Source organism: Etheostoma spectabile, chromosome 5 (assembly GCF_008692095.1).
Source record: "Etheostoma spectabile isolate EspeVRDwgs_2016 chromosome 5, UIUC_Espe_1.0, whole genome shotgun sequence".
Taxonomy (NCBI): Eukaryota; Metazoa; Chordata; class Actinopteri; order Perciformes; family Percidae; genus Etheostoma; species Etheostoma spectabile.
Genome location: NC_045737.1, coordinates 24048682 through 24070647, shown reverse-complemented (window position 1 = coordinate 24070647; position 21966 = coordinate 24048682). Strand labels below are relative to the sequence as shown.

Below are 21966 nucleotides of genomic sequence, written 5' to 3'. Positions count from 1 at the left end.
GAATGATCGTACATTGATAAATGCAGCGGCTGGAAACGATCCTAATTTAAATATCACGCCCTAATATATTCTCGGTTTTGAGGCCTTGCCCCTACTATTTACAATATGGCCAGTTGTAATCCGGCTAAGAAGCGGCACATTTCAGAGGTGGAGATTGAAACCCTCATCTCACTTTAATTTGCATTAACGTGTGTACTATTTGGCAGCCTAAAAACTGGTATCAGGCTGTAGGAAGAATGCGGAATTGAAAGAGATCATTGATGTGGTCAACAATGTTGCCATAAGTTTATTTAATTTATGCATCCTTGACAGGTGTATACTCCTAATAGTAATATATAGGCTTATATTGCAATCTGTTAGGCCTACATGTAGGTGTACTTATATTTAAATAAACACATGGTAGCAGAGTTTATTCAGTGTTTTTTTTTTTTTTATTTTAGTTGTGTTTCCTGTGCTGGACCTCAACCCCGACCCTGTCTCCTTACAGCAGAGGGGCTAGAAAAACAAGCCGATGTCGGTCAATGGCAGAAAGAAATCGTTCACTTGTGGCCATTAACAACACTTTAAAAGACAAACAAAAAGCTGAAGATTAAATAAAAATGTTTTGCAACGTCATGTTTCCTGTATTGAATATCATTGCCAAACATAACACTATACCTTTTGAAAGCGAGGAGTAATATCCTGTCTTCTTCGTATAGCCCCAGTTGGGGCTGTGCTGGACACGGCTCTTTGGGCATCGGGTCATCTGGCTCCAATACTACATTTATGACACCCTGTTTTCCTGCGCAATGTTGTGCAAAACCCCACAATTTTGCAGACTTTTTCAGGCATTTATAGCAAGGTCCCCCTCCCGTCCCTCACCCCCCATCCGTGGCTTGTGTGTGCACTGTTGCTCGGCTCATAGAGGTCTCCAAAAAACAGACAGATCTGCCATTGTCGATAAGTGATCAACTGATGACTTCTCCTTCTCCTGTTACATGTTGCACCGTAAGTCCACACTGACTCGAAAACTTGCATACACAAAGTCAGACCAGACGTTAGATTTTTTTGCCGCCTGCTCACGTTCAAATTGATAAATGCCAAGGTTTGCGTAGGAATCAGCGTATGCCCTTACTATGCCTGTTTTAGGTCGTACGCACATTTCATAAATGAGGGCCTTTATGACTAGAAGCTCTTTTAAGTTTGTGTCTACAAACACTAACAACAAGTTATACAAAAGTTGCCATGAAAACATGAGTGATATACTGTATCTACAAAGCAATATTTTCATCATCAACAGATGAGTTGAGCAACTAGGCTAGCTCCCAAAACTTTTCTTGGAATCAACCTTACCTTAAATAAATCAAGGTTTTTAAAAATATCCACTTGTTATTGACATGCATACATGTGAAGGTGATCTGGGGCAGAGCTTACCGGTCTCAAACTCCAGCTGAGACTCCTGTCTGAACTGGCCCTCAGTGAGGGAGTAGCCGTTTCTGGCTACTCCACTCTGCAGCACAGTAGTCCAGTAGATGGGAGCAAACGCAGACACCAGCACCCGCAGCAAGGGACCTACGACGACAAAGCATCAGCTCTTGGCCTCTCACAGAACTACAGAGGTACAGCGCATAAAGTCTACACAGGATTAGGACCACATCCAAAAATGGGCTCTCCTGTTTTAAGTTCTTAATCAAAAGAAATAACAAAAACAACAGAACATACTCCAGCTTTTACCAAAATGAACATCGTTACCTATTTAGTGAAGTGGTAAATAAAGTAAACCATGGGTCATCATGAAGTTGATCACCCTTTTTTGTCTCAAAAAAGAATGAATATTCTTTTCTCCATTTAAAAGAAGCCTTTATTGTAAATGCCAATATGTAAAGATTGGTTGCTTTACTATGAATATAAATGTTTAATGTTAGCCTTTAAAAGCTTGCTAAACCCATGCTTTGCTAAGGTGAGTAACAAAGATGAACTTTCTGAGTCCACTACATCTTGGATTGTCCCACATTTTTGGACATTTTATATTTGCGCTATTGTGTACGACCAAAGACTTTTGTGTGTAAAACCACAAGCTCTAAAATGACTCAGAGACCTTTCTTTCTAGCCATGTGATATCAACCCAAGGGAGTGTGTAGTCACTTACCCACACTGGGAGGGATGTTGTCCAGGTGTGCCTGCAGAGTGCTGCTCCCCTCTTCAACATTGTCTGTAATGCTGGTTTCCAGGAAGGACACACCAAACTCTCTGTCGTTCACCATGCCTATCAGGCTGCCTCTGGTCTTGCGTGGAGTCTCTCCTGTCATCACCAGACAGACATGCATTTGAATAATTTATAATCATTTATAACAGTTTATTGTAACATGTAACAATAAACGCCCAATTTATCTCTTTACAAATACTGTAACAATACCCATAGCTCACATTTGGAAAACTCCTTTTGGTGTGTGTACACTGTCTGTAAGGTAACCTTAACAATAATAATTTGTTCATTCATGCACACAAGAAGTTGTAATACGTTATGAGACACTGACACAGACAAATATCAGACAAAATATCAGCTACTATGGAAAGGTGAAGTAAGAACAACAAAAATAGTTTGGACCTGGACAGAGACCAGCTTGACATTTCCTAGAGTCAATACTGGGACCGCTGCATGATCGGCCGCCATTGGCCGGTTCTGGGTTGGTGCAAAATCTGATTCGTTCTTGAAAGCCTTGACCACAGGTGCTACTACATGGACCCCATTCCTCCCAGTTAGAGTAGCCTCCATTAACTGCGTTGGAGAGATCAAAGGAAGGAGAGACACTATGAAATATGCAATACGTCAAATGAAACCAACATTTGACAAATGGAAGACAAAATGACTGAATAAGTTGAAATAGTTCTTAGAATGGGAAGCCAGATTTTGAGAGGTAAAAAAACTTGCATGCATACAACTTAAATGTGCGGTTGATTGTAGCTTTTAAATTATTTCATATCCTCTGACAACGTGTGAAATTATAAGCATAGAACTCACTCTGAACCTTGAGAGTAATGGTCCTCTCAGCTGTTCCAGCTTCACTCTCAGCCACACACTGGTACTCCCCTTCATCTGCAGCCTGTAGAGCAAACGGAAAGAGGAGGAGAGTGGGGCTTAATTGTTACTCTGAGGAACAATTTTCCTCTAATGGGGCCACAAACCTCAAGGACAAAACTGTGTCTTAGATCACATTTAGTTTTATGGTAAGAGAAAACTGACAAACAAAAAATAAAAGCTGGCATTTTCTACTGGGCAGATGAGACTTTATTCCATTAAATTCCTTTTCGTAATAGATATTATTGGGCCAGTGAGGAGAATTTTCACATTAGAGTGCTCTGCGGGAAAGAACAGTCATCTGTCTGTGAGAAAGTCTCAACTGCAACCTGCAAAAAATAAATTACAGCAAGCAGTTAGAGACCTAACAAGGTTATGGGCTAGGGGAGAGAGGGCCAGAGTCTGGGAACATCTAGCTCTCTGTTCATCTCCTCCCTCTGTTGCTAATGCTGTTAGCCTCTCTGACTGAAATAAATCGGATTTAGGTGGGAACAGGATGCTGCAGGACAATCACAGACTCCACCCAAGGGGACTGCAGATGAAGCTTGGATAGGATGAATACTGCTCCATTGTATTCCAAGACATTTGGAAAAACATTTAGGGATGTATGTAGTTTGGGCTTAATCATTAAAACTTAGTTTAACAAAAAATACCTAGAGAAAGGCTCAGTGCTGTAAAATGAAATAAAACATAATGGAAACTCTGTATTTACACTGATGCTGTAAATGACCAAGGATCCGTTGTGAAGTGCTTGCATTCGGATGGCGCGGAGCAGTGGTTTTCCATCCCGGAGCCAGCGGAGGACCGGGCTGGGGTCTCCGTGGATGGGACAGTCGAGCATAGCAGAGCCCCCCTGGATGACCGTCTGAGACATATGGGCTTCACCCTTCAAGACCGGAGGCTCTGGAGACGTATAGCACGTATTTTCAAGATCATCAAGATGATATTAATATCTATAGATCGTTAAATGGATAGCCCTGGCTAAACCTTAACAGGAAACTCACCTCTGATACGGACGAATGAGAGCGCTCGGATGGAGCCCACACTATTGTCTGCTATGCACACGTAGGTCCCAGCGTCACTCGTGGTCACATTCTTGATGATCACGGAGCTCCTGCCCGCCTCATCAATAGTGGCGCCTGGAACATGTTACATCAATCAGTGCATATTTGAACTCGCACTGCAATAGATTAAACAAGATTGTCACAATGACACCGTAATAATGTGGTACTATTATTACTATTATTATACTACAGTGCTGTGCAGCTCACAGTGTAAAGAAGGAAAATACCTGTGTAAGGACTGTTGTTGACGGTCCAGGAGATGACAGGTGATGGTGTTCCCTGAGCGTGGCAAGACAAGGCCAGACTCTGCCCTTTGTTCAGAGTTGCATCCCCTGGCAGCTCCTTAAAGGCAGGCCTCATGTTGATGGACAGGCGGATGTCTTGTCTCGCAGAGCCAGCTGTATTGGTGGCGATGCACGTGAACACGCCAGCATCCCCTGGCTGTGTTCAAAAAGCAATCAGAACTGATTTGTCTACCCATAACTAAACGGATGTAGTTAAAAATGCAGTGAAGAGAATTGGGTCGTACTTACCTCTGCCCTTTCAATAATTAGCTCTCCCGATCGCAGGACAGTGAATTTGCTTGGATGGTTGGGCACAATAGCACCATCCTTCTCCCACGTCACTCTGGGCTCTGGTGAACCCTGAGCAGCACAGGGCAGCAGTGCCTGAAATCCTTGAATGACTGACAGGTCTGTCTGCGCAGGAGGAATCATGGGCGGGACTGAAACATACGTTTTTATTGATATATCTATTAAACATAAACCTGCTATATCTAGTCTTTACATAATATGAAATGGCACTCTGAACTCACCTTGAATGACCAGCCTCATGTCATGGCTGGCTCTGCCGGCAAGGTTTTTGGCAGTACATGTGAACAGGCCTGCGTCACTGCGCTGGGTAGAACTAATTGCCAAGGTTCCATTGGCAAAGCTATGTATGTGAGCGCTGTTCACCACAGGCCTTCTCTCCTTATGCCAAGTAACTTCGGGTTGCGGCTGCCCATCAGCCACACACTCCAGACTGACTGGCTGGCCTAACACTGCAGTGTACTCCACACGAGGCACACTCAGCACGGGTGGGACTGGACAAACATGAGAGGAACAAGTATTAGTTCATTTAAAAATGCCCAGAATAGTTTTTTTTCAGGAATTAGGAGAAATTGGTTTCATGGAGGAATAAACCACCATTTTCTTCCCATTCAAGTTACCTTGAAGCACTAGTTTGGTCCTGCCCACAGCTATGCCAGCTTCATTCTTCGCCAAGCACTGGTATGTCCCCGCATCACCAAGCGTGACACGAGAAAACTTGAGCGCTCCATTTGAGAGAACAGCAAGCCTGTGACCTGTAATCAAACAATGCAATCAAATCACATGAGCAGGAAAATCAGACGATGTCCCATTAATTCCATTGAGGTTTTATAGAGCTGACTGATTGGTAATATTGCTGTCCATTCTGTGAAAATTTAAATAAAGTATTAAAAATGATCTCACAGAAAACAGTCATGGAGTTAATTAAATAACTGCAATTTTATGTAACTTTTATGTGTATTTTTTCATGAACGTGACTGATACCAAACGCCCATGTGAGCACCAATGCCAGCATCTCTACCGTGAACTAACAATATGTTTATGAGATCAAAGCTGTACTTATGAATTTTATCCATCATTACCTGCTGCTATGGGAACTCCCTCTCTTTGCCAGGTGATGGACGGTCTGGGGAAACCTTGAGCCTCACACTGAAGAACAGTCCCATGATGCAACGCCACTTGTACTTCCTCTGCCATTGGCAAAATCTCTGGGGGCTCTTAAGAACACGAGAAAACAAATTGTTTTGTGTTTACATGTTTTACTATATGCGTTTACCAACAGGTGATAAATGCACAGCATGCAGCCAGTATGTGACAGCTTACCTTGCACAGAGAGAGAGATGTGTTTGTGAGCCACTCCAGCTGGGTTGCGAGCTGAGCATGTGTACCTGCCAGCATGGCTTGGCACAGCAGCAGTGATCTCCAACACTCCTGCATTGAAAGGGGTACAAAGAAACATATTTTAATGTCACATTTAATGAGCAAAAATAAATTTCTTTCCCTGTGGCTTTATTATTCCAGTACACCATGATATATAATAAAATACAGTCTTTAGACATGATGTCTTACCAGTTGGAAGAACACGGTAACTTCCTCCTCTGGCACCCAGTTTGGCTCCACCCTTGGTCCAGGTGACAGTGGGCTGAGGGCGTCCTTGTACATGGCAAGGCAACACCACAGGAGACATTTTCATAGCTGTGACTGTCGTGACGTCGTCTTCAATGGATGGCGGGACTGAAAGAGCAAAATAATGTATTTATTCATCCAGTGCAGTAAGATAATTGATTCACCTCAAACCCCACTTCTCAACTGTACAACCGTTCTGTGATAAGGAAAGCCATCCTGATCACAGAGGACCCCTCGCACCGCTTCTACCACTCTTTCCAGTTACTACCATCAGGCAGCCGGTACAAATTTCCAATGGCTTGGAAACTAATTCACAAGAAATCTTTAATTCCCTCTGCAATGACCAACATACTGCAAAGCTGATGTTTGTATGTTTTAAATGTGTGTTTTTAATAAGCCTTACGAAGGAGAACTGCAGTCACTGCTTCGGGTTAGACCATTAAGTTATCTATCTATTGATCGATTGTCTAAAATATCACTGAATTGAATGCCTATTGTACAAAGCTGAAAATCAATACCTTGCAGGAGGACCTCAATGACCCTGCGCTCCTCCCCGACATCATTGACAGCAGTGCACTCAAAGTAACCTTCATCCTCATTGGACGGTGTCAAAAGAACCAGTGACCCAGAGGACAGTAACCTGGACAAAACAGCTGTGTTAGCTTTGCAGTTTGATGTCTGGATTCAAAGGGAGTCCGTCCATAGCTTCGTCTTTACCTGTATGCACCGGGCTGCAGGCTGATATTGAGTGGAGTGCCATTCCTCTTCCAGGTTACTGTAGGTGGGGGTATACCTGTCGTCTCGCAGCTCAGCACAGCTCTAATACCTGTGGTTACTGTTACATTGAATGGACCTGGACTGATGGAAGGACCCACTGGTAGGAGACGGAAAAGATTCATAGGTGTTAACCACAGTACTGTATTTCAATAGGTTTTTAACACTATGAGATAATCAAAAAGGATTTATAGCATTTAGTATTGTTTTTTTTTTTTTAAATGCTCAATCCACAAAAAAAGCCCATATTCAGAAACAGTGAGTGCCTTTAAACGAGTCGTCAGGACGTCCCTGCGGACGTGATGTCACAACAAAGTGCTGCTACAGTGCTGTTACAGTCATTCCCCAGCTGCAATGGCGGTGCAGAGACTCAGATTTAATCAACCAATCAGAGAAGACTAGGCTTTTCCGGAAGAGGGGCTTAAAGAGACAAGTGCCAAAATGCAGCATTTCAAACCAAAGGTGAAAACAGGCTTATTCAGGCAGAATGTATGAGCATATTAAAGCATGTAAACATGTTCTAGTAGGTACCCAAAATACAAGTATGAACCTGAGGATGAGCATGATAGGGAACCTTTACCTTAAACATGACAACTGCACTATAATCATAACCAAAACCAACATAGGGACCTGTGTTAAGGTAACAGTTTAGAAAAAGTCCCACCACAGTTATAGGCTAAGTTTATTTTTTAAATGATTTGCTAAATTTACCAAACACACGTAGATCCACTCCCCGGTGATCTGAGCCAGCCTGATTAGACACGGTGCAGTAGTAGCGGCCAGCATCACTCAACTTAACCCCATTGACACGCAAGGAACCTTCTGATGACACAGTGTATCTGAAACAAATTACAATGAATGAATGCATAGACATCAGCAATTTTGTTATCACTTGGCGTAACATGGAGAACTTGCACAGGAAATGTTGTTAAAAAATAAACAAAGTTAAGCTACTTATTGTGATCTTGAGTTATGGGGAAGCCATCTTTCCTCCACAGGACCGTAGTTGAAGAGTCACCTTCAACCTCACAAGGTAAAACTGCATTCTGGCCGACATGTGCGGTCACAACTGAGCTGCTCTCCTTTATCACTGGGGGTACTAGAGAAATATAAAGTGACAAATCCATGCAGTGGCTTAGGTTAAGTACATAGCATTTTTTTATTTATATCAGTTCTTTATTGACGGGCCAACTTACAGAGAATCTCCACCGTAAAAAACAGACTGGTGCTTCCAGCTATGTTGGTGACCACACAGCTGTACTGGCCGCTGTCTTCAGGCCTGACTTCCTGTATCTCCAGGTACTGACCCCCTGCCAGTCGCTGGATACGACTACCCAGCTGATAAAACGGGAGGAAGATCGGAAAAAATAGTGTATGAGTCAGAGGAGATGGCTTCTAGGTCAGTACCTGTTCTGTTTTGTTCTGAATTTGTACCTGCAGTTTGGCATCATCCTTGTACCACTCTATATCTGGAGGGGGGTCACTGTCAGCCAGGCACTCTAATGTCAGATGTCCATTAACGGGCACTGTCAATGTCCTCACATCACCAAAGCCAATGAGGGTTGGTGGGACTGAAACACATTCGCTGATTATTAAGTGATGGATCTCACAGAAGTTAAGTACAAAAGGTTTCCAGTGGTGACACACATTTAATCAGATTGAATAATGCAACAAACAATTACTATATTATGGGGCGCCGTTTGTAAAGCGGCTCGTGCTGAAAATAACAGCAACATTTTGTCCATTTAGCTTAAATAATGTTTAAAAACCTGGTATGAAATTTTGAGGGCATTTCTTGCACATTTACAACAATATTTGTCAACTTGGAACATTTTAAATAGTTAATCCAAATATAAATGTTACACCTAAAGTTAAATCTATATGCAATATCTAAACTCAAATGTTAATCTAAATCTAATGTTAAATTAAATCTAAATATTAAATCTAAATATTAAATCTAAATCTAAATGTTAAATCTAATGTTTAAATCTAAATCTAAATCTAAATGTTAAATCTAAATCTAAATGTTAAATCTAAATCTAATGTTAAATCTAAATGTTGCGTGAAACTAAATATTAGCTAATATGCAAATTAAATGTCGGTAACCGGAAGTACCAAAATAAAGCTCGAGGAGGTCAGTGTATGTTTATAGTGTCAAATAACAAATAAAAATCTTCATTGGGAGATATGGACTCTTGAACTTGGATAACCGTGAAAAAACTACCTAAAATATAAACACAGTTGGGGAAACTGTATTTGAAGAGTACTTTGAGTTTTTAGTGTCACTTTTATGAATGGTGTGGGGATTATAGCCACTATAGCAGCCACGAGGGGGCTCACTTTGACTGGTCTGTCAGTTCGCTTGCATTAAGTCAGCACTGCGAAATGTCTAACGAATCAGCGTTAGCCGAGAACGTCCGGTGGCTGAACAAACTTATTCAACCGCGACAGCAACAGCCTCAGGGCACCGCAGGCCACCTCGTAAGCATGTTTTCCAATCACGGAGCTAGACCTGTTGTCAAGCGCAACTTAACTAAACTAGCTCAGGTAGCTAGCCGTAGAGATTTGCTACTACCTTGACAACAAGACAATGCTAGCTCCGTGATTTGGAAAACATGCTTACCGAGATGGCCTGCGGTGGCCCTGAGGCGTCGCTGTTTAATAAGTGATAGGCTCTTGCTGACCTTAATGCAATCGAACATGAAAGACCGTCAAAGTGAGCCCCCCCCCCCCTTGGCTGGCTATAGTTCCCACACCATTCATAAAAGTGACACTAAAAACTCAAAGTTCAAAGGGGGGGGGGAGCTAGCATTGTCTGTCTTGTTGTCAAACTGTGTTTATTATTTTAGGTAGTTATTTTCACGGTTATCCAAGTTCAAGAGTCCCTATCTCCCAATGAGAAGATTTTTATTTTTATTTGACACTTAAAAATACATGACCTCCTCGAGCTTTTATTGGTACTTCCGGTTACCGACATTTAATTTGCATATTAGCTAAATATTTAGTTTCACCCGAAACATTAGATTTAACATTAGATTTAGAAACATTTAGATTTAGATTTAATATTAGATTTAACATTTGATTTAGATTTAGATTTAACATTTAGATTTAACATTTAGATTTAATATTTAGATTTAACATTTAGATTTAGATTTAGATTTAACATTTAGATTTAGATTTAACATTTAGATTTAGATTTAGCATATAGATTTAACATTTAGGTGTAACATTTAATATTTGGATTTAACTATTTAAAATGTTTCCAAGTTGACAAATATTGTTGTAAATGTGCAAGAAAGTGACCCTCAAAATTTCATACCAGGTTTTTAAACATTATTTAAAGCTAAATGTGACAAAATGTTGCTGTTATTTTCAGCACGAGCCGCTTTACAAACGGCACCCCATACTATATGCCTTAAGTGCTTCTTTTAAGCAAAAAAGAGCTAGGGCAAGACGATATGGAACAGTGAGAAGGTAAATCAGAGGCCAGATGAAATCATGGGTTTGCCCTAAAAAAATACATGCATAGCTTTCGACACAGCACAACAACGATGCTGTAAGAAATGATTTAGTCTGCTGAGCTGTGTATGCCATAACAATCCAAAAAGGTTGACATCATGATGTTGGAAGTTTTACTGCTTAATATGTCTTCACATTGTTGCGTGGCTTGTATTCATATAAACATTTTATTCTAGCATGAAGAAAAAGGAAGAACAAATGACATCATGGGACAATGGTATGCTGCCCAATGCATTATAAATTAAAGCTGTCTTCCTTCAATCAACACATGCATGAAAATGTCCTTGTACTATACGTCATATTGCATGCCTAACTGCAGTGCATGACTGTAGTCGGAAAAATGCTAATGCCAGACCAAGTCTGTTTTAACTTCCATGCAAACAGAATCCCAGGTGCAAGTAAGAGAGGAAGGTACGGGGGGGGGTTACATGATATATTTCTTCCAAATTAAACAACACTAAAGAACAGCTTGTATTACCTTGGACTCGAACCCAGTGGTTTTTTCCATCCTCTCCGGCTAGGCTGCTGGCCAAGCAGGTGTACAGACCTGCATCATCGACCTTTTGACGAGACAACATTAATCAACTTGAGTGGTTCTTGCATAACAATGCTGTATTTGCCTGGATTGATCCTGTTAAAACAACTTCCAGATGCGTGGCCATTTAATAGTTTCTAAAAATACTATTATAACTTATCTTTTTAAAGATTTTTTTGGGGCTTTTCCACCTTGATTTGATAGGACAGCTAGGTGAGAAAGGGGAGAGAAGGAAGACATGCAGGAAATCATCACAGGTCGGACCCAAACCCTGGACCTCTGTGTTGAGGCATAAACCTTTCAGTATATGTGTGCCTGCTCTACCCATGGAACAAACCTGGCCACTATTATCCCTTATCTAAATAGTGCATGTGCTCACAGCTACTGTACGACTTGACCACTGAAGCTTCAACTTTGCAATATTATCAGATATTGTCCATTTGTAAATTACCTGAACTTTGCTAATCCTGACAAAATGTCCATCCTGCTGAACAATGTCAGTTCCTTCCAAGGGACGGCCATCTTTGAGCCAGCTGAGGGTGGGAGGTGGCACTCCCACAGCGGAGCACGCCAGCTCAAGTGGACTGTTTATCGCAATGGTAAGCTCTTCTGAAGAGCTGGGGCTGGATATCTTTGGAGGCTCTGGATAAGAAAGCAGAATGTTTTTGGCTCAGTTGTTCCAGGAGTTTATACTTTGACTTTAACTTCATAAATGAAATATTCAGATTGTGTTGTGATTACCGAGCACAGTGAGGTTGAAGCTTTTTGTGCTGCTTCCCGCCTGGTTACTAGCCACGCAACTGTAGAGGCCCGCATCTGAAGGCGCTACATCAGGGAGCTGCAGCCGCGTCTCCTGTCCATCCAGCAGCAGGTTTCGGTGAAGAGAAAGTGGCTGTCTGTCCTTCAACCAAGTCAGTGTTGGTGGTGGAACGCCACGCGCTTCGCAGGTTAACGTCACCAAGGACCCTCGGACTACTGTCACTGGCTCAACTGGTTCAACGTGATCCACACCAGGGGGCACTGGGGACCATACACATACATCTTTATAAAACCCTCAGATCCAAAAAGTTGAAAAAAAATCAGTAGGTGGTTTGCAATGACCGTACCTTGGACCTGGACATCATAGCTGAGCTCAGCAAGACCAGCTTGACTGCGTGCCACGCATGTGTAGAGTCCAGAGTCAGACAGCTGCACGGGAGAAACCCTTTTTCAGAAAGAAAGGAGACACTTAGCTGTACCCCATCTATTAACATGTAATGTATTTCTCTATCTAGCGTGGGAGGAAGTATTCAGATCCCTTACTTAAGTAAAAGTACTATTACCACACTGTAAAAATACTCAGTTAGATTCAAGTAAAATTTCTGCATTACGAAAATGTTACTTAAGTAAAAGTATGTAGGTAAGTACCATCAGGAAAATGCACTTGAAGTATTGAATGTAAAAGTACTCAAGGCAGAAAAATCCTCACATTTTAGAAATAAAATGGTCAAAACAGTTCTGCCAATCAACTAAGTGTTTAATTGGCTAATCATTTCAGCTGGATTTGTAAGCCCATTTGGTTGTTTCATTTTTAATAAAAACAAATTTTATAAAAGTATGTGGTTGTGTGCAAAAATATTAATTAGTAAAGTATCCAGTAACTAAATCTGTCAGATGAATGTAGTCGAGCAAAAGGTACAATACTTCTCTCTGAAATGAAGCAGAGTAGAAGTAAGTAAATATACTTAGTTACATTCCACCACTGTCTCTGTCTAAACTGACCTAAGCACAGAATCACCAGATAGAAGGCGTGTACGAGGAGAAAGAAGCAGAGGTTGCCCGTTCTTCAGCCAGCTGATCCGAGGTGGAGGGTTTCCTGCCGTCTGACACTCCAGAGTCACAGCACTGTCCTGTGTGACCTGAACCTCTCGGGGGGCAGTGGTCTCACCAGAGATGGACGGTGGGACTGTGACAAGCCAAATCAAATGAAAAAGAAATTCTCAGAAACTTATACTAACACAGAAACATACATAACATGTTTGTGTTCAAACTGACCTAGTACAAAGAGGTTGTAGATTTTGCTCTCCTGTCCAGCCGGGCTGACAGCCAAACAGGTGTACGTCCCAGAATCCTCGGGACTCAGCCTCAGTAATGTTAGCGTGCTGCCACCAGGGTTCACACTGCCCGGTTAAAAATATGCGTTATGTTTTCACATTGACATTACTATATCAATTTTCCCTGTTTAAACCATTTGTCCAGCCCACCTTAGTCTCAGTATTACTTTCCCATCACCATTATCATCATCCCATGATTTTCTCGCTGACGCACACACAGACATTTGCGTTCTCTGGCTGATGCATTCGCAAGGACTATGAAAGCTGCTGAACAGCTGTATAACAGCTGTTGTTACTGTTCCCCATGATGAAATTAGGCAAGGGACTATAAACAACTCCATTTGTCTGTCCACAAATCACTCTGTCATGCATATTATCTCTGACGATGATGATTAATAATTTTTAAAATATCTAACATTTAGATATTGGTGTTGATTGATTCTTGTGTTGCTTGTAAAACTAATTCAGCAGCTTTTAACGAGCATAATGTGCTACATGACATAATTATTATAATTATTACTGTTCCTTTATACCATTTTGTGTGCACGTAAAGCACTGGCAGTAAATGGGGAATGAAAATGTCTTACGCGATGTGACGGGCGTCTGATCCCTCTAAAGTCACTCCGTCTTTCAGCCAGCTGAGACGTGGTGTGGGAATTCCAGTTGCTCTGCACTCCAGGGTCAACTCCTCCCCCATGGGTGCACTCACATCAGATGAGTGTTCAGAGTCCATAATGGTAGGCGATACTGAGAAGGACATGACAAGATTATGGCTAAATGCCACTGAAAATCCTTCCTTTTACAAGTAATATGTATAATTTTCTAGGATGAGTGGATTTTATTTTGCTCAAATATCTAGTTAACCTTGCACTATGAGTGTGTACTCTTTCTGTGTGTGTCCCTCGCTGTTCTTGACAACACAGGCGTATGTTCCAGCGTGAGACAGAGTGAGGGGCCCCAGCTCCAGCCTGTTCCCTCGAACGGACCACTGCCACTGCAGACTGCTCTCTGAAAAGGAAACACATTCGCCTACAGTAGCTTTTACACACGACACATACCAATCCAATTCACCCATCATTGCCTCCCTCTTACCAATAGGAGTTCCATCCTTGAGCCAGGTGATGCTGGGCACTGGGACCCCTGAGGCCTCACACAGCAGGGCAACATGGGAGCCATGGGTGTAGTTTAGGGACTCATGCAGAGGCCCATCCAGGACAGGGGGAGCTGAGGACATTTATTTGTAGAATGAAACCACTCCCTTCTGAAGATAGTTGTGACATTTATAACAAAGCAGAGGTATTCTCACCATGAACGGTCAGTCTGAATGTCCTCTCCACCTGTCCAGCCACATTGGATACTTTGCAGGTGTAGGTGCCACCGTCTGCCATCTAGGACCAAAAAAGAAGATCATTGTGGTAAAGGAAGGTTGCATTTTGAACACTATATGAAAATGAAGGACTTGTCTCTATCCTGCTCTGCTACCTGGTGCATGTGTTCTGAGTGAGGAAAATTAACTTGAACACAAGTTAAAGTTGAAGTGCTGCATCTTGTCACATATGCAGCTAATGCATGTGTCCAGTTTACTTAGGTTTTTCTGATCGGTGTATTTTATGGAATGAATGTGTGAAAGTTAAATATGTATGCCTTCTACAGTACATGGAATCTATTTGAGTGTATAGTCTGTGTATTTATAAGCCCTGTAAAAAGCCACATTGGGTTCTTAAAATAATTTTTTTATGTTTTGTTTGCAGCCTCAAACGTATGATGTAAAGTCATTTCTTCCTGACCTGAACTCCAATGATCTCAAGCTGGTGAGGATCCATCTTCAGTCCGTTGCCTGCGGCCAATTGCAGACCATTCTTGTACCAAGTGACCTCAGGCTCAGGAACACCATGGGCTTCGCATCTCAGGGTGACCGAGGAGCCAACTTGCGGGGTGACCAAGTCTGACTCAGCATCTAATCTGGGCTTCAGGGTTGGCAGGACTGATGGTTTGCACATAAAGAGAGGGGCATGATCTCAGTTTGATTCATTCTGAATTGCTATGATTCACTCCTGAACTATCCTCGGTCACAGCTGGCTTGCGGTAAACAGATTTTTAAGCCTAGACAATGTCTTTGGATTTGATCATCTGTATATGTAGCTGAATTGTTTTGAGAGGTCACCATGTGTTTGCTCACCATAAACACTGAGGAGAATGCTCTTCTGGTCCTGGCCTGCTGAGTTGGTGGCTGTGCATACATATTGCCCAGCATCCTCCAGTCTTGCCCGGGGCAACTGTAGCATCTGGCCACCTATTATATATATAGTATATACAGTATATATACACACACAATTATATGAAATGTAATATCTGGGCCAATATTAAATTGAAAAAAGGAAATGCTCCAGACATAAGAATGATTTGAGTGTTAGGGGTGGCCGAGGTCTGACCTGGCAGAATGTGGATGCCGCTGCTGAAGTGGAGGACCTGCCCGTCTCTGGTCCAGGTGATCTCAGGTGGAGGGTATGCTTGGACATCACACAACATTGACACCATGTGGCCCTTAATCACACTAATGTCCTCTTCTTTAAGGCCAATTATTCTAGGAGGAACTGAAAACGATCCAAAAGATGTGTTGTACACAAGAACATTCAATAACATTCATTATGAACACGCTAAATACATATATGCGTCCTTCTGATTACATGGGGAATTAAATATACAGAGGCGGTGGTAAAACCCTTTAAGTTATAGTTTTTTTTTACCTTGCACTGTCAGACTGAAGAGCTTCTCAACTGTTCCAACCTTGTTCTCAGCAACACACAAATACCCAGCCATGTTGGAAACTTGGACACTGAGGAGCTGTAAGATAGGATTGGGAGGTGTTTATCTTTAATACATGTCACAGTTGGATCTGTTTGCAAGCTGGTGTTTGTCTAAGAGTCTACAATGACTAACCTGGAGTTGAGTCCCATCCTCACTGATGTGCTGCTGTGAGTCTGTGTTTACCGGCTGCCCGTCTCTCAGCCAGGAGATGGATGGAGTGGGGTGTCCAGTCACATCGCAGTGGAGGACCACAGAGCTGTTGACCACCGCTCCCATTTCCTCCATAAACTCCTCTGATGCTCCCATAATCACAGGAGGGACTGGGGAGGTAAACACATTAGATACTGACTTTTATTTATTTTATTTTATTTTTTTCATTATTTTTGGGAGGGGGTTATTTTAGGCCTTTGTTTCCACAGGACAGATGAAGACATGAAAGCAGAGAGAGGGGGAATGGCATGCAACAAAGGGCTGCAGGTCAGCGTCGAACCCACGGCTGCCACGTCGAGGAGTTGACCTCCATATGTGTGCGCCTGCTCTACCAACTGAGCTAATCTTTTCTGAATAAAGATTAGGGCTGCACAATAACAAAAATTTTGTATTCTAAACTTTAAAATGTAACTTGCGATTTTTTTTAGTGGTGCCTTTTATTTTCAATTCAATGTTCAATAAAAGACTGTTGGAAATGATTTCCTTTTTATAAATTCAACAAGCATTTTGTTGTATTTTAGCAGAATACTGAAAGCAGCATAATTGCAAAACTGACTTTAATGCAGAATTCCACTTTAATATCTTTTACAGTTATAAGTAATTTTGTTATCCCAATATTCAACAACGTTGTTACATATTTTCCTCATGTTGTGCAGCCCTAACTCATATTTTATTGCATACATTTTAATTCCAGCTAAATTATGTACATGCGCTTGCTTACCTAATATCTCCAGATCAAAGTGCATGCGGTCCTCCCCGGCCTCATTGACAGCCTGACATGTATACTTTCCAGCGTCTTCTTTCTGCACTCGGGAAATTTGTAGCACCTGTCCACCTGAAAGGACAAACCCACAAATACAGCAGCAGTATTTATCCATGAATATGAATGATGATAATGATATGCACAACAACCACACTACTCCTTTTAACTGAGATCACACAGGAAGGAGATCCCTCTGACCTGGAAGCAGTACCACGCCATCGGCAGAGGTGAGTTTTCGTCCATCTTTGTACCAGCTGAGCTTAGGAGGGGGGATGGCATTACTCTCACAGGACAGGGTGACTGGATGGCCCAGGACCACCTCCCGCTTCTCTACCATGTCCTGATTATTGTCCCCCTCGTGTCCCAGACCCCAGGCTGCTTCTCTGTTAGTCACCCGCTGAAAGATCGGAGGAACTAGCAAGACAAGGCCATGTTTGTGTCAGGCCACTTTCTATTAATTGAAGGGATTTTCTGCTATTCAAAAACATCTTAATTATACTATATCAAATCTACAAGTTACCAAACTAAATTTTACTTGTAAAATGTGTATGTGAAAAGATCAGTTGATATTTCAATTAGACCCGAATATCAAATAATATTACATTTATTATACACAGATTTGACCCAACACACCCTGAATGGTGACATGAAAGTCTCTCTTGTCCTCTCCTGCAGAGTTGGTGACTACACAGGTGTACTGCCCCTCATGGGACAGCATGGCATTCTCTATGAGGAGGGAGTGGCCCCTCATCTGAATGCCAGCATGGAAGTTTCCAATCAGCAACTGAAGACAAAAGAAAAATACATCAGATGATAGAAGTATTCTCTTAGAGGGGAATGCCAATGATTTCACACATCCAAGTGGAGTACTACTGCAGAGTTGCCTCTAGCATAACACACCTGAATCTCTAAACTGAACTGTTAAATGTATTGTGGGTAATGTAGGAGCCGGGTTTTGACAAGAAAGAAGAATGAAGGGAATGAACAGATGACATCTCTAGTTCTGCTGCATGTATATATAAACATAATTAGTCATGGAGTGCAATCCTAAACTGGTGAAGCTCTCTTCTAAGATTTTCTTGCCTCACTTCAAAAATGTGTATAGGTATCAGTATTAGTGGTTGTATTTAAAAGATTAGATAATTAGTATTACTAATGTTTTAATATTATTTTTAGTCAACATAACACTTGGCAGGTGTTAAAATTTCTGGCTTTTGTAACACATAACACAGCCTATATTGTGTTTTACAAAAATTAAAGAAAACCTAACAATACCTCCACCTTCATTTTAGAAAAGAAAAAATCCATCCACCTAATCCTCAAGCATTTTCTGCTGCTCCCTATTGGTCATGATTTTAATCCCTGGATTCTTCTTCTATGTCTTTTCTATAATTAACTAGCTTAACTAACTCATACAGTAGCACAAAATCTGTGGAGTTGGCTTGTGCAAAAGGATGTTCATTCTGTTGAGGCTGTTGCAATTCACATTGGTTGCCAGTAGAGGCTGATAGTGGTTACAAAGCTTGTAAGGATGGCACACCGGGCGTCCAGATAGCTCAGTTGGTGGAGCGGGCGCCCATGTGTGGAGATTTACTCCTCGACGCAGCACGCCGGGGTTCAACTTTGACCTGCAGCCCTTTGCTGCATGTCATTCCCCCACTCTCTCCCCTTTCATTTCTTAAGCTGTCCTATCAATAAAGGCCTAAAATGCCCAAAGAATAATATTTAAAAAAAGGATGGCACACCAACCTGTCCGTCTTTGAACCAATTAACCTTGGGGTCAGGGAAACCTTTGGTCCGGCAGGAGAGTGTTAAACTCCCATTGATTCGTACTTTCTCCTCCTGACTACCAAACGTTAAGGATGTAGAGTCAACTTCTATCTGCGGTGGGACTGATGAGAGGGAAATAACAAGTGTTTTTATTTAAAGTTCTATCTCTGCCACTTTAAAGTGTAAGGGGCGTAGATGTGTCTTACCCAGAACACTCAGGGAATAACGCTTAATGGCGGTGCCGGCTGGATTTGTGGCCCTGCAGGTGTAGAGGCCAGTGCTGTCTCCCTGGGCGGACCCCAGTCGCAGCGACTGCCCGCCGCGGGTGTATGTCAGCTGGGGACTGGACACGATGGGCTGGTTGTCCTTTAACCAGGTAATGCTGGGTGTGGGTGAGCCCTCAACATCACAGGGAAGCACTGTGGGGAAACCCAGCACCACAGACACCTTTGAGGTCTCACTGGGGCCCTTGATGGTGGGGGGTGCTGTAGAGAAAGGCCAACAATATGTTCATGTTTAACAGCCAGTAAGATTTTTACTAGCCAATAGCACAGGATGAATAGATCCTCAGGGAATTGGCCGGTTTTGTGCAGGAGACATTCTAAAACAGAACTGCAGTGTGCAAAATGTTGGGTAATTAAGGGACTTGGTCTTAAAGTGACACAGAAATCCCCAGAGCCCTGCATAAAGAGAAATCAGTGTGTGCTCATAGACCCGGCAGTGTGGTGAAAGTTAAATAGTACAACTGCAGAGGTGCTTTCTACACATTAACTTAATATGCTCATTATTTTTCTTTCTCAAAACAACTGCTACCACAGCACTTTTTGGAAAAGAACCACTCAATATCCTGATAACAATGTTTTTTTTGTCTTTTTTTGTAAACAAAAACAAATGAGAGTATGAGTTGAATTTAGGCAAATGTGGTTGTGAGTATATGTGTCTTAGATAAAGTAGACCTTGCACTGTGAGTCTGAACTGGCGCATCTGAGTTCCTGCGTTGTTACTGGCCAGACACTGGTAAAGCCCCTGGTCCCTCAGTCTTACTGACTTCACCTTCAACACCTGGCCATCTTCCAGAAACTCCACATGGGGGTCTCCGTCGCGGGACAGAACCCTGGAGAGAGGAAGGGTTGGTGGATCAAATCAATACTATGGGTGTGTGGCGCTGAATGTCACATCAATGAACATTTAGAGTGACGCTTACTCTCCATCGCGGCTCCATTCCACTCTGGGTGCTGGTTGTCCGCTAACGTGACACTGAAAGTCCACCTCCTGGCCCAGTACCACAGTTAACTCCTGCAGCCGGGATGTTCCGGAGATCACCGGCGGAGCTGTAAACGTTTACGCATACACCAGAAATACAGAACACTGGTTAGTTCACATGGTTTTAATCAGAACAAGATAACGATTACTTCCAATTCCAAATCACAGTTGTGAGGGAAAAATTACAAGATGTAAAATCACCCAGATTACAGAGGTTCATCAATGAATTAGGTCATTAACATTGTAGGACATACTGTATGTATGGCAATTTTCAGCATCTTCGCTACATTAAGTGGACTATTAAAGTTTAATTCAATTAATCTTTGGAGGCTTTAGACAAATGCTCCAGGAGATTTTAAGTCCAAGAAAAAACTACCTTTTAACTCTCTACTTAATGTAGAAGTTATCCTGACATCTGTTTTTCCTCCACTCTATTATTTAGTATACTAAATACCAGTGAGACAGCTGGTTTATGAGCTCACCTTGCACCACTATGTCATATTCTCTCCGGGCCTCCCCAGCTGAGTTTTGAGCAGTGCAGGCAAATCTTCCTGCATGCTCTGGCTGAACCCTGTAGATTCTCAGCAGCCTGTTCCCATTCTGCAGATACACCCCAGGACTGTCCACCTGGATGTACAGAAATCTGTTTAGTGCATCTTTAGTCTCTCATGTAGTTGTAAATACAATAACAATGGCCACTTGGTGGCACTGTACAGCTAGATATCAACCAAGTATATATTACATGCAGCCCATGTTTTACATTGACTGTAAATAGGAATTTAGGGTTAAAGAACTCACAGGATGATCATCTTTAGTCCAGGTGATTGTGGGGGAGGGGATCCCAAAGGCATCGCAGCCCAGAGTGAGAGGTTGCTTCAAGGTGACTGTAAGGTTCAGCGGCTGTCCATCATCTTGAATCTCTGGGGGAACTGCAGAAGCACAAAAGTAAAAAGGGAAGATTTGTGTTTACCCTGTGTTACCATTCAGTTTAACATATTTTGTTAGAAAGGGAGAAAAATAGCAGCAACGGAATTCTCACCATTTACTTTCAGCCTAGTCTTTCTCTCAACAGAGCCTGCATCATTGGTCGCCACACACTTGAAGTCCCCGCTGTGGCTGGCAGATGCTGTGCTAATTACGAGAGCTCCATCCCTTGCCACAGAAAGCTCTGATTGTCCGGGGTATATCTCCAGGCCATTCTTGAACCAGCGTACTTTGGGATAAGGTGAACCTGCAGGGGTGGAGACAAGAAAAGGATTGTGAGGGAGTATAAACTGAACTATATTGATCACGTCTGACAGAAAGAAAAGTTACTTCCATCTTTCTGCTCCTCTACAGGGGAACTTAATGGGAAAGCGGGCCAAGACTAGAAAAAGCCAGCTCTACATTTATCTGTTGGACAGCGGGACAGCAGGGAAGACATTGCCAAAATGGGTCCTTAAAGCCCGTGAGCCTAACATTTCAAGAATACATTAAAAAAAGCAAGACCCAGTATGCTGCAGAGATGTGAAATGTAAGGTTTAAAACACTAGCATCAAGATGTATAACGAAAGACCAAGGTGAGCAGTAAGAATAGGAGTGGTTGGACAAGCAGTTCAAAGGCACTGTTGCGTACACTCAGGAGCCTGAAACAGATGTGTGCTGTGGATTACTGGGTGGAAAAGAAATGGAAATGGTCAAGAGGAGGGAGGTGGAATGGGAAAAGGTGGAGGATCTTTTGTACCCAACACAACAGACTTCCCAGAACAAGGACAGAGCAGCGAGTCGCAATAAAAGCGCAGTGCAGTGTTCCAAATGTCATGGCTATGTCTATTTACAGTGTCAGATATACAAGTGTCAGATATACAAACACCACGGACAAGGAAGGGAAATCAAACACTTCACCCTTCCTCA

At 42.3% G+C, this 21966-nt stretch overlaps 1 protein-coding gene across 1 annotated transcript in view; it reads right to left on the bottom strand.

Annotated features, from left to right (window-relative positions):
* Positions 1–21966, bottom strand: part of hmcn2 (hemicentin 2) — a 53582-nt gene that overhangs the window by 7327 nt on the left and 24289 nt on the right. Inside the window, exons 26-69 of the mRNA XM_032516758.1 lie at positions 21113–21304; positions 20872–21002; positions 20556–20700; positions 20015–20141; positions 19767–19924; positions 19017–19295; positions 18790–18932; positions 17674–17824; positions 17239–17454; positions 16999–17112; positions 16200–16387; positions 16007–16103; positions 15692–15853; positions 15439–15552; positions 15047–15243; positions 14566–14647; positions 14352–14483; positions 14124–14267; positions 13847–14006; positions 13201–13325; positions 12928–13111; positions 12273–12370; positions 11908–12186; positions 11618–11808; positions 11110–11191; positions 8547–8683; positions 8309–8450; positions 8067–8211; positions 7824–7951; positions 7056–7212; positions 6857–6978; positions 6282–6446; positions 6036–6143; positions 5795–5929; positions 5333–5467; positions 4937–5206; positions 4656–4846; positions 4350–4563; positions 4063–4197; positions 3771–3961; positions 3002–3083; positions 2588–2758; positions 2129–2281; positions 1414–1551 (exon numbers count right to left, since the gene is read on the bottom strand). Of these exons, the coding sequence (XP_032372649.1) occupies positions 1414–1551; positions 2129–2281; positions 2588–2758; positions 3002–3083; positions 3771–3961; positions 4063–4197; positions 4350–4563; positions 4656–4846; positions 4937–5206; positions 5333–5467; positions 5795–5929; positions 6036–6143; positions 6282–6446; positions 6857–6978; positions 7056–7212; positions 7824–7951; positions 8067–8211; positions 8309–8450; positions 8547–8683; positions 11110–11191; positions 11618–11808; positions 11908–12186; positions 12273–12370; positions 12928–13111; positions 13201–13325; positions 13847–14006; positions 14124–14267; positions 14352–14483; positions 14566–14647; positions 15047–15243; positions 15439–15552; positions 15692–15853; positions 16007–16103; positions 16200–16387; positions 16999–17112; positions 17239–17454; positions 17674–17824; positions 18790–18932; positions 19017–19295; positions 19767–19924; positions 20015–20141; positions 20556–20700; positions 20872–21002; positions 21113–21304 (6810 nt within the window). The remainder of the gene's footprint in view (positions 1–1413; positions 1552–2128; positions 2282–2587; positions 2759–3001; positions 3084–3770; positions 3962–4062; positions 4198–4349; positions 4564–4655; positions 4847–4936; positions 5207–5332; positions 5468–5794; positions 5930–6035; positions 6144–6281; positions 6447–6856; positions 6979–7055; positions 7213–7823; positions 7952–8066; positions 8212–8308; positions 8451–8546; positions 8684–11109; positions 11192–11617; positions 11809–11907; positions 12187–12272; positions 12371–12927; positions 13112–13200; positions 13326–13846; positions 14007–14123; positions 14268–14351; positions 14484–14565; positions 14648–15046; positions 15244–15438; positions 15553–15691; positions 15854–16006; positions 16104–16199; positions 16388–16998; positions 17113–17238; positions 17455–17673; positions 17825–18789; positions 18933–19016; positions 19296–19766; positions 19925–20014; positions 20142–20555; positions 20701–20871; positions 21003–21112; positions 21305–21966) is intronic.